Source organism: Neopsephotus bourkii, unplaced genomic scaffold (assembly GCF_033783945.1).
Source record: "Neopsephotus bourkii isolate Nb327-2 ecotype Australia unplaced genomic scaffold, CSIRO-AGI_Nbou_v1 NB_311, whole genome shotgun sequence".
Classification (NCBI taxonomy): Eukaryota; Metazoa; Chordata; class Aves; order Psittaciformes; family Psittacidae; genus Neopsephotus; species Neopsephotus bourkii.
The window spans coordinates 23,895-39,228 of record NW_026900819.1 but is presented as its reverse complement, the minus strand read 5'-3'; the positions used below and the strand labels follow the sequence as shown (position 1 = coordinate 39,228).

Here is a 15,334-nt window from a genome sequence, read left to right as displayed (position 1 = left end):
AGCAACAACTAAAACCATCGGTGTTATCAGCGTTGTTCCCAGACTGAAAGACAAAAACACAGCACTGCAGCAGCTACTAAGGAGAAAAAATGACTGCTACTGCTGAACCCAGGACAATGCCGTATGTATTTATTTCACTACACATCTTCTGTGATACAGGGTCTCTGTGGGTAAGGATCTCTTACCTCAGGGGGTGTGAGTTTTAGCATAACAATGAACCAAGTGGCTTTGGGGACACGGGTACCCTCTGTTTTGCTGATCTTTTCAAAATAAACTATGTGGTTTTGACCTTGAGTTTGTTCTTAACCTTTCTCAAGTTCGCTGTTACTCTTTTTCTCACCCAGACTGCTCCTTTCATACTTGTACCCTGACATTCCCACTTCCCGTTCCGGGCCCGCCCTCCCCTCAGCGATCCTTAGGCCTCCCCCCACCTCCCCGCCGCTGAACTACACCTCCCAGCAGTGCCCCGCCCACACCGGAAAGCGTAATACCGTAGAACGTGGGGGCCGTTGTCATTATTACCGTCGTCATGTACCACAGCAGCACGCAGCGCAAGCACTGGATCTTCTGCAGCGGGCAGGAGCTGGAGCGGTGCCGGGAGGAGGCCAACCGCAACTTCCACAGCAAGGCTGCGGCGACTGGGAAGGTGTGGGAGTGGGAGCCGTGAGGAAGGAGAGGAAGAGGGCGGTCGGGAGGCGTACGTCAGCCTTGCGGCCTCCTCTGAGGGGCGGAGCTGGGGGGTGGGGAGAGGCGCAGCACATGAGGCAGACTTACCTTTGCTTACCCTCAAGGTCCAACAGAGCGACCTTCGGCTGCTGAAGCCCCATGAGGAGCTGGCGATATGCAAGCACTACGAAAAGCGGCTGCTGGACTTCTGCTCCGTCTTCAAGCCTGCCATGCCGAGATCCGTGGTGGTAAGCGGCGGAGCCTGTGTGTCCTTTGGATATCCTTCAGATTTTTTTGTCTGACAATGCTGCAGTCTGTGTTTCAAGCCCTTTTTTCACTCTGTTTTCAGGGTAGTGTAGGCGGTGTTATCTATAGAATCAGAGAATCAACGAGGTAGGAAATCTGCTGTAAGATCATCAGGTCCACCTTTTACCCCAGAACTTTTAACTGTAGCTAAAGGAGGCAGTCCCAAACTTGAGCTGTCACCTAGTTGTTTCTCAAGCACTGATGCTTGTGTGACCACAAAGCAAGCTTTATTGGCAGTAAACTAACCTATAGAGGTTAAAGAGTAAAGGGAAAAATACCTTTGAATGACTTAACTTGAGCACATTTCAGAAGGGAGAGAGTGGGGGCTGACAGCTGTAGTAGAGAATAAAGTTGTGCTGCTTTTGTTACCCAGCCATTATGATGTATAATCTGTATTGTCTCCTGTCCGTTCCAAAGGTGCCGCTGGTCTGGGTACTTGTCCATACTGTCCCACACATACTGCCACTCATGACTGTACAGCCATGAGGAAGATCTCTTAGAGGTATTGTTAGATCATCATTTGACCTTAGACAAGACCTAAACCACATACAGCAGCATGCTGGTTCCCAGCAAAAGGAGCAGACTGGTTTCAAGGGTACTCAAAAGACATTAAAAATCCTTAAAATTCTCAAATGCTGCTGTAAATAGCCTGGGGGGGGGGAGGGGCAGAAGGTGTGGGAAGATGTCTCCTTCACAGTTTGGTCCTCCAAGGCAGGGAAAAAAAGAGGTGTAACTGTTAACATTTCCCATTACATGCCTCCCAAAGTACAGAGGTGGTGGCCATGCTGAGAGTGCATGCCAGATCAGTTTCATGATCAATAATTCTGTTGTATCACAAGCCATTGTCTTAAAATACAACAAAATGAGAACCTTAGCCCCAGCCCCAGAGCTGATAAACACTATAACAGCAAGTACAGGTTGCAAGTAAGGTGTGACATACTGGAACTCTGAGACCAAGCACAACAACTCTTGAGAGCCAGTAAATCAGCATTGTGGCAAGTGACTATTAATCCAAAAGAATGAATGCTTATCACAAATACAATTAGACACACTCTGGTCAGATCTGTCGTTATCTCAGCCCTTTAAGCCAGAAAGGACTGCTGTTGTTTGAGTGCAGCCGGGTAACCAAGAACCATGCAGCCATTCTCTCACTCCCTTTCCCCCCCCTGCCTCCCAGAGGGCTGGAGAGGGGAACTGAAAGAATGTAACTCCCACGGGCGGAGATAAGAACCCTCTCATTACTAAGGTACAATACAAAATTACTACTATTAATAAGGAAAAGAACAAGGTGAGAGAATATAAAACTAAAAGAGAAAGAAAAAACAATAAGCACAAGTGATGGCTTACCAGCTGCCAACTGATACTCGGCCCGACTGGAGTAGGGCTTTAACCTTCCGGGTAACTGCCCCCAGTTTATATACTGGGCATGACGTGCTTTGGTATGGAATACCCCTTTGGCTAGTTTGGGTCAGTTGTCCTCTCTCTGCTTCCTCCCATCTTCCCCTCCTTCCTGGTAGAGTGTGAGACTGAAAAATCCTTGATCAGGGTAAGCATTACTGAGCAACATTAAAAACAGCGGTGTGTTATCAAGTGTTTTTCTCAGATTAAAGCCAAGCCACAGCACTGCACCAGCTACTTAGCAAAGAGGAAAAAACCAACTATTACCGCTGAAATCAAGACACCCTTGTTAGAGTATGTGTGTTGGATCAGAGCTGCCAAGTAATGGTTACGGAAAACATCTGCTTTCATGCCGATGGCATTCAGACCATTCGCTGCAGTACTTCTTGACACAGGGAAGCATGATTGTTAAACACACTGGGAAACTTACTGATCTAAAAAAGATGTTCTGCCTGGGACTATTCACAGCTTTCAGAATCCTTTTCAGTCTTTGATTTTTGAACTTCATGTAAGTTTCACATTTTTCTCATGAAGATATTACAGGCTTTTTGAACATAAATATTGCAGGCATACATGTATTAGACTTTCAAATGGTCTTAGTGTATCCTGTATATATGTAGTATATATTCAAACATGCCTATTCTGTTTCATGATTTATTTTTTTTTTTAGTTTATATTTCTTTTTTCTTAATCTGTTTTTGCTTCTACACTTACTTTTCCCTCCCTTGTTTTTTTGTGTGTGTGTGTTGTTTTTTTTTTTAATCTAGGGAACAGCTTCCATGTATTTCAAACGTTTTTACCTCAATAACTCAGTGATGGAGTATCATCCTCGGATAATAATGTGAGTTACCAGTGCATCTTGAGTTATTCTGTCAAGCAAAATATTGGAGGTTTAATCTTTGTACCTGTAAAGACCTGAAAAAATGAGAAAGGACATCTGAGAGCTTAAATACAAGTAACGGCAAAGTATGGTCACTTCCAGTTTCCATTTGGAAGTTTTTTATGTTCAGAATATGGTGTTTTGAAGATAAACATTTTCCGAACAGGGCTGTTGATAAGAAGCTGCATACTACGTATGTCGATACTTTTTTTTCCTTTTTTCTCTCCTGAAGGCTGACATGTGTATTTTTGGCCTGTAAAGTGGATGAATTTAATGTATCCAGTGCACAGTTTGTTGGTAACCTTCGAGAAAGCCCTGCCGGACAGGAAAAAGCTCTTGAGCAAATACTGGAATATGAGCTACTGCTTATTCAGCAGCTGAACTTCCATCTTATTGTCCATAATCCATACAGGCCATTTGAGGGATTTCTAATCGATCTAAAGGTAATACTGTTTAATGTGCTACATACCCCGTATACTGACGTAATACAAATCCATCATGGGTTGTGTTAAAAACCTTTATTTGCTTTTGTGCCTACGATTGTAAAAGATTTAGTTTCTAAAGTGATAGGCAGGTATCTGGGAGGAAGTTGGTTTAGTTGTCTCAAGTTGTGGCTGTAAGCCACATGGTCTGTTACTTTTTAGCGTTACTAAGTACTATTGAATTACGTGGTCTGCGCTCACGAACAAGAAGGCAAGGAACATCTACTTACTTTCCGAATACTTCCTTTCAGACTCGCTATCCAGTGCTGGAGAATCCTGAAGTTCTGAGGAAAACAGCTGATGACTTCCTCAGTCGAGTGGCTCTGACGGATGCATACCTGCTGTTCAGTCCCTCACAGATAGCTCTTGCTGCTATATTATCCAGTGGTTCAAGAGCAGGAATTAATATGGAAAGGTAATATTTTCATTATGGGTATGATTTAAACCTCTTATTTGCTTCCTGTATAAAATAGTTGGATTATAGACATTCTTAAGTAGTACAAGTGTGTATTTACTGACTCTGATGTGTTCTTTAAATATATTCCAAAACTGAAGCAATGCTGATTTTGATTGGTTGGTTGGTGGGGTTTTGTTTTTGATATTTTTTTTTCTGTTGTTTGGTTTTTTATTTTGGTTTGTGTGTGGTGGTTTTTTGTTGTTGTTTGGTTGGTTGTTTTTTTTGTGTGTTTTGGCTTTGTTTTGGGTTTTTTTCCCTCCATTTTCAAAATGTAGGTGACAAATGCAATATTTAGTATATGGTTTTAAATTTTGAAGAAAGGAAAAAAACAAAAAACAAATGGATGACTTTGCCCTAAAATTAGAGCAGCCCAGGATTTTCAGACTCATCTTGAAGGTCAGAGTGAAGAATGTGGGAACACAGTAGAAACTGAGAGTATTGGAACACTTAAGGAATCACTTACCTTAAAAATCTTAGGGTTTTTTTTTTTTAATATCAGCTTGCAGTTAAATGAAATTACACTGAAATGACAGCTGCTACGTATGTGGAAACTGAGGGTTGTATTTGACTGGTGCATCTGTTCAGTTTCCATGGAAATGGACTAAATAGTGTCAGTCCCTTTAAAACAGCATGTAAGTGCTGTTTTAAATCAGTCCCTTCTTCCTTTCTTTTGTCTACCCACTGGTGTTTTCAAAGGTATTATCAAACACTTCGATATCATTACTGAAATGCATATTTGATTTGGTTTCTTTCCTTTTAAGGACAAAACACACTCCTTTCAGAAAACAGCTGAGGTAGTTGCTGTAAGTAGCTGCAGCTGGAGTGTTTTAATCACATAATGCTCTGTGTGAGCAATTTGCACCTAGAGTGTACCAACTGCAGGCAGCAGGGTCTGCTGCAGGATGCAGATGGTTCCTTTTAAAGGTACTTCACTTCCATCTGCTCTAAATGAGTATCAGATCTCTCTTGTTCTGAAAGAGCAAGACGGTGTAGGAGTGTCCTCCACAACGCTGACTGTCCGAAGAGTGTAAAAACATTCAGATGTTTACTGTGACTTGAAACTTGTTGGATTTCATTCCTAAACATGTATTCTGTACTATTTGTGCCAAAATTCAGAAAAGCATGCCTACAAAAAGAACTAGAATAATTTGTAGATAATGTGTGAATCAAGTTATGTCTTTGCATATTTGTGAAGAGCGGAAGTCTTTGTCACCCGTCTGTACCATACTGTTGCTATAACCTTGTCATTTATTATTTTATGTGAGTTTCACATGCTGGGTATGAGAGAAGCTAATGCTGCAGCTCAGGTCTTGTGGACGTGTGGGTAGGTACACACCTGCAAGGGTGAGACAAAGCGTGGAAGATTTTAAAATCTGTTGCTGCTGTGACCTTCAGTGTATAGTTCAGTCTTGAAAAAGTGAAGGGTTCAGGAAAACACAGGTGCTTTGGCTAATAGATGGCTTCAAATTAATCTTCAGTTCTGGTATTAGCACAAAGTTAAATAATACTCTTAAATTTGAGCTCTACAAGAGCATTGGTGTTAAGAGAGCAGATACCAGCTTTGTGGTGGCTGGTGCATCTGTCTGTGACCTGCAGCTGATACAGCTGATAATGTCAGAAATGAAGTAAATTTGAGCTTAGACTGAACAGGTTGATATGCTTTGGAGTTGTTGAATTTTTTAATTTATCCATAAGTACATTCCCTGGGAAGGCATATAACTACTTGGTTATTGCCAGTCCTGTTGAGGTTTGTTGCTTACATGTCTTGGTGTTTTACTCAGGAGGTGTATGTACTAATGTTCTTACTGAAAGGAAGTTGGAATCTGAGGGAAGAGGAAGGGATGCACAGGCTTTTACAAGACAGCTTTAAGCCTTTGCTTTCATCTGCCTAAAGAAGTTATTCTGTCTTGCAAACTTTACTGTCTCTTGGTCTGACTGAACACTTCTGTACTATTGCCTTTTCCAGCAGTCATACTGTGTAATAGCGTGATGTTAACATGACACTTGACAGTCTTAAATGTAAATTGACTTAACACAGTGAGGCTCAAATCCAATTCCATACATGGCAGGGGAATGCTTTCTTCATATTCTTACAGAAGAATGTTGCAAATTACAGATTTGCTTTTTTATCATTTTATAGCACTTGTATAACCAAAGTGTTCTTGCTAGGTGTAATCATGAAGCTCTAGCGGGTGTAGGTAATGAATAATACATATTTTATTAACTAATTTTAGCTGCTACAAATAATTATAACATTTTAATGTAAGGACTTACTCTTCCATGTCTTTTTGCAGTTATTTATCAGAAAGTCTTAAGCTAAAAGAAGACAGAACAGCCCTGGCAAAGCTACTAGATGGCATGAAATGTAAGTAAACATTGGGAAAATATGATAAACAGTATTTCTAAAGGAGGGAAAACAGCTTTTAACAAACAACAGAAACTTTAAGCAGAAGGTTGTGCTTCAAGGGCTTTTCTTTACCTGGTTGCATGTGTAAGATGAGTAAAACACGGGCGGTAGAATGAACTACTCAGCTTGTGGATGCAAAGGGAGACAGTGAGGCTTTCCAGTGATACGAACAAATAAAACTGAAAGCCAAAAGGCCTGATGCTTCTGAGAATATAAGTGCTACAGACAGTTAAGTGCTAGGAGATGGCTACAAAGTGAGAACTTTGTTTTGGGAACTAGGTTATGGGCTTTGTAGATCGGGATGAAATAACTTTTTCAGTTGCTGTGTCTTAAAAATTAAAAAGCCTGCACATAACTACTTCTGCCACCAGAGGGTATCTTTTCTAAGCTAAATGGTTAGCCAGAATTTGTATTTCACTTCTGTTTTGCAGCAGGAAAGATGTTTCAAAAGATGTTTAGGTTTGCTAGTGTGAGAAATATATAGATAAAAATAATAAGAATGCCAGCATGATTTAGCTCAGATAATGGGGAATGTAGTATACCGATTATTACCATTTCTAAATGAATTAAAAAAGCTGGGATACAACATTTCCAATAAGTGAATAAATATGTAATGCGCTCATTTAAAATGGGAGGGTGATAGCATTAAAAATGCAGTCCTTTGATTAAACTGACTGTAGTAGAGAATGCACTATACAAATCACTAGGATCTGCAACTAAATTTAAATTGAATTTATAAAACTTAAGATGCTCTTCCCTTTCTCTTCCTGCTAACAAATTCAGTCTTCAGGTTTCCATTGCTACGATGCAAAGGAAATGCTGGGATCACTTACTCTTTACTTGCATTATCCTGGAAGGTAGCTTCAGCCCAAAGGCAGCTCTTTTGTAAACAAATGATTCCTGAAAAGAAATTTTGTAACCTCTGTGTATGATTAGTTTAACAGAAAAATGCTGATAGGATTAAAAAAATCTTGTTTCTTGCAGGGTAGCTGTAAATTTAGGTTTAATTCTTAACAAGACTGAAAGCAGTCTTTACTTAAGAAGGAGGTACGATGCTGAATGTGAAAAATGCCTCTGCTTTTCTGAGGCTTGTTAGCAGAGAAACATGAACTCTACATTGCTATAACTTACCTTGAGGAAATCCAAGATCAACGATGCTAATGATTTGTTTCAGTGTAGTTCTTGTGCTCGGCTTCAGCTGTACCTTAATGTTATTTAAAACTAATACTTGGAATAAGATGATAGTTATGTCTTTTTGATCCTGTAAAGTTTTAGTGCTGGTAGGATGGGAAGTTCTGTAAGCAAGCAGTTAGGGGGAGTTAATACTTTGAATGTCTGATGCTTGCTTTGACAAACAAGGTTTTTATGTTGTGAGCTTTCTGTGTCAGGTGTCTTTTGACTCTGTTTTAAAAGCTACATATGATGCTTTCAAAACAGTGGGGTCTTCCATGGGTTGCACGAGTCTATCCTACCTCACCATGGTCTGCACCACAGGCTGCAGGGGAACCTGTGCTCTGGCACCTGGAGCACAGCCTCCACCTGCTTCTGCACTGACCTGGGGGTCTGCAGGGCTGTTGCTGTCACATATGCTCATGGCTCTTTTCCAGCTGCAGTTGTGCAGGTTTTTTTTCCCTGTATATGTTCTCCCAGCGGTGCTGTCACTGTTCTTGAGGTGCTCAGCCATGGCCTGTCTTGTAGCTGGCTGCATTGTCTCTATCAGACATGGGAAGCTTCGAGTAACTTCACACAGAAGGCACTTCTGTACTCCCCCACTGCCAAAAACTTTCCATGCAAACCCTGTACAACAAGGTAGAGCAGAAATTATTTAATGTGCTTAGGGCTGTGTTGTTGCCATTGTAGGCATGAACAATCTTATAAGGAAATATGAGCTGCCAAAGCCTGAAGAGGTTGTTGCTCTAAAACAGAAACTGGAGAAGTGTCACAGCTTGGATCTTTTACTTAATACCAACTCGTAAGTAACTCTTTGATGTTAAACTTCTGCCCTTTTTGTTGCTATGGAAACATTAGTTTTCTCTGTGTGAGGGATGAAGAGTGAAAACATCTAAATACATACACCAGGACGTCTGTTCACATTCTTATTGTGCAAGTGTCTGCTGGAATCTGAGAACCAAGATTCAAAAGCAATGCTTCCAGTAATACATAAATATCTTCTTTTGTGCTGATTTGCACAAACTAATTTGCAAGCTCCAATACTGATTATTTTGTAACAGAGCATTTGAAACCCTGGTGGCTTCTAAGGTCTGCCCACTTGATGTCATACGTAGAATCAAGGGCTTTAAAATCATATGATTAAAATAAGAATTGTGTAAAGGGTTAATGTTTTCTTAACACTTACGTTGATGCCATAGAATTTCATGATTTTCTTTTCTGCCCTTTTCACTTTGCTGCCCACTGTAGACTTCTAGCAAGCTGCCTAGTTTAAGCACTGGAGGTTTTTTATGATAGGTCCATAATCTTAATTTTGTGGCCAAATAAGGAGACTGACCTATAAATTTTTTTTTTTCTGCTTGGGGGTTAGGAAGAAGAGGAAAGGTTATGAAGATGATGAATATGTTGCAAAGAAACCTAAAATGGATGAGGTCAGTAAACCTGTTTTACAAGTTGTCCTGGGTTCAGCAGTAGCAGTCATTTTTCTCTTTCTTGGTAGCTGGTGCAGTGCTGTGTTTTGACTTTTGGCCTGGGAACAGAGCTGAAAACAATGATGTTTTGGTTTGGCCAAGGACTTGGTGGGCCTCATGCTCTGCCAGGGAGGAGGGAAGCTGGGAGGAAGCAGAGACAGGACACCTGACCCAAACTGACCAAAGAGGTATTCCATACCACAGCATGTCATGCCCAGGATGTAACTGGGAGTGACCCGGAAGGACTGTGGACTGTGGGGTTGGAGGAGGTGTCAGTTGGTGTTTGGTCGGGCTGGGGGGGCCAAGTTATTGGTCGGCTGGTGCTGAGGTGTTGCATTCTCTTCCCTTGTTATTTCTCTTATCATTATTATTATTGGTGGTAGCAGTAGTGGTTTGTGTTATACCTTAGTTACTAAACTGTTCTTAGCTCAACCAGTGGGAGTTGCATTCTTTTTGATTCTCCTCTCCGTCCCTCCAGCAGCAGGGGGAGGGCAAGAAGGCAGGGAAGTGAGTGAACAAGCTGTCTGGCTAGGTTTAAACCATGACACAAGTACTTTTTTTTCCACTCTAACTGCCATGACAAAAGCAACACAGCTACTGAGACAAACTTCTGTACCCATTAATACTCTTTTATGTGTTGTGAGGCATAATACATATATCCAGTACTTAGGAGGGTTCTTAAATACCCCCATCTTTTGTGGGGAGGGGAAGGAACATGCAGGCCATACTTGCTGCTGTTCTCTGAGCATTGAAGTTATTTTAACAAACCACAGACCAGCATCAAGATTCGTCCTTCAGCAGGGGAAACTCCCATGATGCCAGTGAGGGGGAATAGCTGTGTGACTGAGGTTTGGAGTGCTGTGATGGAGTTTTTGAAAAGCCAGGAACTGAACACTTGTGGGGAAATTCCAGCTTTACAGGTGGAAACTCAGAATTATGGATGAAATAAATGAGTATATGCTGGAATAAAGACAAAGTAGGCTTTCTGAAGGAAGTTTTTATGTGTTGATTTTAATTTTTTTCTTGCTGGCCAGTGTTTCTAGAACTGTTTTCAATGCTTTATTTTGCTGCTTGCACAATGCAGAAGTCAGCTGCTGGACTGAATTTCTACGTCAGCCAGTTTGCTAGGAACACTTGCATAAATTACAGCTGGGTAGCTAGTACCCCGGGTTATAAGAACCAAATAGAAATAAGGTGGAGATGGACTGAGGAGAGCTGCCAAGCAGATGAAAGCAGAATTAAGGTAATCCTTCAGAACTAACCTGAATGCTTTTCAGAGCTTTTATTTATGACTTTGTCTGGAAGCTGTAGGCTATGCATTCTGGTGGAGCTTTGTGAAGAACTATTTTTAACTGGACTTCTCTTGATACTGAAGATGTTGTCTATCTAGATGATCTAAGGCATCTTAAGTATGGCATTTAGAAAAATTTGCTAACAGCTGAAGAGGGCCATCTGTTAACATAAAATACAGGATGTGTGTTTTCACTTCCATAGGTTTCCACTTTCTCACAAAATGAGTGAGAGAACAGATTCTGCTGAGCTCTGGAGACTTGCTCCTTCCCTTCCCTGGTTTAATTTAAAGGTCCTTTTATCTTAGTTATGCTGCTGTAGATTGAGGCATTTTGTATTTTTGTTTGTTGCTGTGTTTTGATATTGTGTTGTTTTTCTCATAAACATATATTCAGAATCTTTTTTTTTTTTAAGAAATAAACCGGTTTGATAAATTCACCTACAGCATTTCAGGATAAGCACTTGCACAGTGTTAACAGATCCTGAAACCTAGGTTTTTTAAATATTGGTGCACCTGAATTGTGAAGGGTTTGAAGTTGTATAATTTCATGTCTGAGTAACTGTCACATACAAGAGCAGATCTGAGTTGGCCAGGATGTAAAGGAGCAAGTGTGCTTAACTTTTTGAAAGCTTTTAGTGCCTGTGTACTGCTTAAGCCTTGAGACTTCACTAATCCTGTAGTTAGCTGATCAAAATGATATATGTATTTCTTTAAATAATTAGGCTGTGGTATGCAAGTGCACAATCAGTTCTAATCTACTTGCAAGATTTTGTTTCTTGATTTAATTGTTTACAGCTGAAGTTGATACCAATGTCAAGGCTGTTACTGGTATGGAAATGATACAATATGAAATGATAGAAGAAACATACAGATAGTGGTTAAGCATGGCTGACTCAGGTGCCATAGAAGTGGAGAACCCATAAAACCCACAGGATACTGGGAAAAAGCTGAAATACAAGCTCTTGGGGAAATCTCTACGTTGTTGTGGTTCATGAAGAAGTGTGAGCTAAACTTCATACAGGTGCTCAAATGTGCAGCTGCTAAAGTGATTCTGACCCTATAACTTGAAAAGTAGGCATGGATTTAGCTTTGTGAGAGTGGTGAGGCCCTGGCACAGGTTGCCCAGAGAAGCTGTGTCTGCCCCATCCCTGGCAGTGTTCAAGGCCAGGCGGGACGGGGCTTGGAGCAACCTGATGTAGTGGGAGGTGTCCCTGCCCATGGCAGGGGTTGGAACTGGGTGAGCTTTAAGGTCCTTTCTAACCCAGACCAGTCTGTGATAACTAGCTTTAAGTTTAAAGGGCTTCATCACCACTAGTTTAAATATTTTAGTCCTTTTTCTGGTTTGGAATACTTCTATTAGGCATTAAATCCTGGGTATAAAGATCATAGCAGAAAGCAACAAAAGGCCTTAGTTTCAGGAGGCTTTCAGTCCTGTGTTCTGGCATTAGCTGTTAATAGCTAAAATAAATAAATAAATAAATAAATGTGTGTGTGTGTGTGTGTGTGTATCTTCCCTGTGATATATTTACTTGGCTGTTATTTCTGTTTTAGTCCCTGCAAAGGCTCTGGAGCATGCTGGATAGAACTGCCTGGGAGAGGCATGCAGGAAACATTTAAAATTAACCCATGAATCAAAACTTCATTGGAGTCTCATGCTAGACTATGACCTACCTAGAGCAATGCCTTTAACTGCACTCACATTTAGCAGTGGCAAAGTCTGAGCAGGAATTCAGATTGTGGGGAATCTCAGGGAAGAGACACCTTTAGTGTCATTTAGCAGTTCTTGGCCATGACCTTAGCTGAGGCATGTCATGAGAATCTGAAGGGGATCTTCACAAACGTGTTTCATTGGGTGACTTCGGTGTAGCCTCCTTGTTTCCAGTTTGAGCTAGCCCTGTCAGTTAACCAGGCCTGGCAGCTGCTACCCAGGTGGCAGTAGAATGGAGCCTACAAGTCAAGCAGGGCCTAGCGTCCTGACAAGAACATCCTGACAGAACTTGGCAGGTCTGCCAAGTCATGCAGAGAGGCGCTATGCTTTAGATCAGTCTGACACTGCTGTTTGAGTCTGTTACTGATGGCAGGCACAGTTCAGAGTTGTGAAATTGCTTGTGCTGCTTGAATTGTGTTTGACTTCTAGTAGAGGTTTCTGTGACAGCATATGCTGTGCACCTACATTTACATGCTGCCTGATACACTGTAGTATAAAATACACTAAATTCACACACTGCTCAAGGTGTTGCTGTTTTTGCTTCCATTAGGAAGAGTGGACTGATGATGATTTTGTGGACTCAATGTAACCTTGAAGAAAGATGGAATCTGACCACAACAGAAAAGCGTCTTGTGAACCTTTCTGCCACACTTTTTACTTTCTGTCATGAGGTATTTATTCTGCTGTTTTTTAATAAAGCATTTTAATTCACTAAAATGATTTAATTCCACTAAACCTTCATCTATTCAAGGTCACACATCAGTAAGAATCATAGAATCAGCCTGGTTTTGGTTGGAAGGGACCTTAAAGCCCATCCAGTTCCAACCCCCTGCCACAGTTAGGGATACCTTCCACCAGACCAGGTTGCTCCAAGCCCTATCCAACCTGGCCTTGAGCACTGCCAGGCATGGGGCAGCTACAGCTTCTCTGGGCAGCCTGTGCCAGGGCCTCAGCACCCTCACAGTAAGCAGCTTCTTCTCTTTTATCTAACTGGAACTTTCCCTGATTACGTTTGAACCCATCACCTCTTGTCCTATTGTTACAGTTGCTGGTGAAGTGCTACTCCCCAGCATCCTTATAGGCTCCCTTCAGATACTGGAAGGCTGCTATGAGGTCTCCACGCAGCCTTGCCTTCTCCAGGCTGAACAGCCCCAACTTTCTCAGCCTCTCTTCATACAGGAGGTGCTCCAGCCCCTGATCATGCTTTTGGCTCCCCTCTGGACTTGTTCCAACAGCTCTATGTCCTTGTGTTGAGAACACCAGAACTGCACAAAGTACTCCAAGTGGCGTCTCACGAGAGCAGAGGGGCAACATCACCTCCTTTGACCTTTGTGCTCTAAGACCTGTTTTCTTTAAGAGATCTGACACTTCAGAAGAGTTTTGGTTCAGGACCAGTTTTGAGGTGTGAACACAGAGTGGCAGTAGCTGATTTTGACTGGGCATTTATTGAAGTGACTAAACACAAGCCAGGGGCAACAGGCCCATCTGTGCTTTAGAGCAGGATGTCCTCCCCTCTTCCCAAGCTTGTTGGAACACCTGAACGAGCACAGCTATGGCTGTAACACTTGGTACCTTTGAAGCTGTTACATGCACTGGGAGGCTGCAGCAACATACTTTACAGTATGGGAAGTCATAATCACACCTCTGACTTTACTGTTGTGATCTCAGGTGGGATTGCTGTGGCTTAACTTACCTCAGGGTAAGAGTATTTCTGAAGTCCTCCTAAGCAGTTCGATGTCTTCCACATCTACAGCAAAGTCTATTTCCTTTCAGTACCCTGTTTTAGAGCATCATACAGTTTCATAAAACACACACCTAAGCATAGCATCAGGACTTTCTCAGTTTCAGTCTTGTCAGTCCATATGTAATGGGCATATAGCCAGCCAAATGTATTCTCACAGTTTGTATTTTTACACTGCCTACAGCTCATCAGCTGCATTTAGCCACTCTGGTTTTGACACATCCTTCTGTACCTGGGCCATTGGCCGACTGGTGAGGGAAGGAATGCAGGTATCACAGCTTCACGCCATGCCTGGCACCATTTGCACAACACTCATGTCATCCAGGAGAGAAAGTGTGACTGAGCACAGCTGAAGTCATGTGCTGAGGTCCTGAATGGGCTGGAATCTGAAAGCAGAGCATGGACTACTTCGTCACACAGAATGAACTGCAAACTGGGAGGTGTATAGAGGGAGAACAAGGTTGTTAATTAACCTTTTCCTCTGAGGTACGGTTTATTACAGGCATGACAGCCATAGGTTAAAACAGAAGCTTTATGGGATGATCTGAAAAACAATTCAGTAACACCAAGATCTTGCATTACCTCTCTGCCAACTGTGAAGATCAGGAACCCTCAGCTACAGCACTGCAGGAACCTGGCCAGCCCCACAAGGGTCCACTGCAGGCTGAGGATGTGCAGTGACCTTGCAGCAGAGACCCAAAGAGAAAGCCTGCATGAGTTACGAGTGGAAAAAGCAGTTCTTGTAGACAGGAGATAGTGTGGTGGTTCTAAAGGTGTAACAGTTGTGTTCCTGTTACACAATTGCTTTGTCCATCAGTCTCAGCATCCTTTTATTCCTGACTCACTGCCTAGAGAAGTTACAAATGTTGATGCTGAAATACCCACAGAATCAACTCCGTATTTTATGGTTTTAACAGTTTGTGGCAGCTTGCTCCTTTCTTCTGCTTAAGCAACAGCCACCAGCGTTGGTCATGATGGCTGCACCCAGCCAGAGATGAGAAACACCACCACAGCTCAGGGCTGTACCACTGGCTCAGGAGTGAGTTGAGCCCACATCAGCTGGAGTATGTCTGGTATGAAAATGCGAGTTGAGTCAGTTATCTCACTGCATTTGTTATGGAGCCCATAACAGACTCTGTAACATAAATGTCATAACCTAGTGGACAGCCCAGGGCTTGTTAAGCATGCCAGGATCTCCCCTTGAGTAGGGACAACTTTTGGGGTCATTGCTGAAGGTAGAGAGGTTCCTTGCCACATCAGATGCTCAGCAAGGGAATAAGCACACTGAAACTATAAAACCTCAGCTAAAGGATATGAGAGACTGAATGTGCATATATCCTTTAAGCATAAACTGCTGAC

General features: G+C 42.1%; 1 protein-coding gene across 5 annotated transcripts; it reads left to right on the top strand.

The window, feature by feature from the left end:
- The first annotated feature begins 503 nt into the window (after positions 1-503).
- CCNH (cyclin H) lies at positions 504-12,858 on the top strand. Of its 5 annotated transcripts, none has more exons than XM_061347262.1 (9): positions 504-646; positions 792-914; positions 3,138-3,211; positions 3,483-3,693; positions 3,984-4,147; positions 6,484-6,554; positions 8,457-8,568; positions 9,136-9,196; positions 12,785-12,858. In XM_061347262.1, exons 1-9 carry the CDS (start codon positions 530-532, stop codon positions 12,821-12,823), a joined length of 972 nt encoding a protein of 323 aa, XP_061203246.1. In that variant the 5' UTR covers positions 504-529; the 3' UTR covers positions 12,824-12,858. The 5 variants fall into 5 exon arrangements, with proteins under 5 accessions (XP_061203246.1, XP_061203247.1, XP_061203249.1 ...); XM_061347263.1 differs by lacking the exon at positions 12,785-12,858 and adding an exon at positions 12,089-12,778 and having other exon boundaries at positions 9,136-9,208; XM_061347265.1 differs by lacking the exon at positions 12,785-12,858 and adding an exon at positions 10,037-10,229.
- The last annotated feature ends 2,476 nt before the right edge of the window (positions 12,859-15,334 follow it).

What these genes read in the sequence shown, in the direction of transcription:
- CCNH (XM_061347261.1), top strand. Translation starts at nt 530, where the DNA reads ATGTACCACAGCAGCACGCAGCGCAAGCACTGGATCTTCTGCAGCGGG. An exon ending in GATTTCTAATCGATCTAAAG is followed by an intron (nt 3,694 to 3,983) that starts GTAATACTGTTT and finishes ACTTCCTTTCAG; the next exon opens with ACTCGCTATCCAGTGCTGGA. An exon ending in GCTACTAGATGGCATGAAAT is followed by an intron (nt 6,555 to 8,456) that starts GTAAGTAAACAT and finishes TTGCCATTGTAG; the next exon opens with GCATGAACAATCTTATAAGG.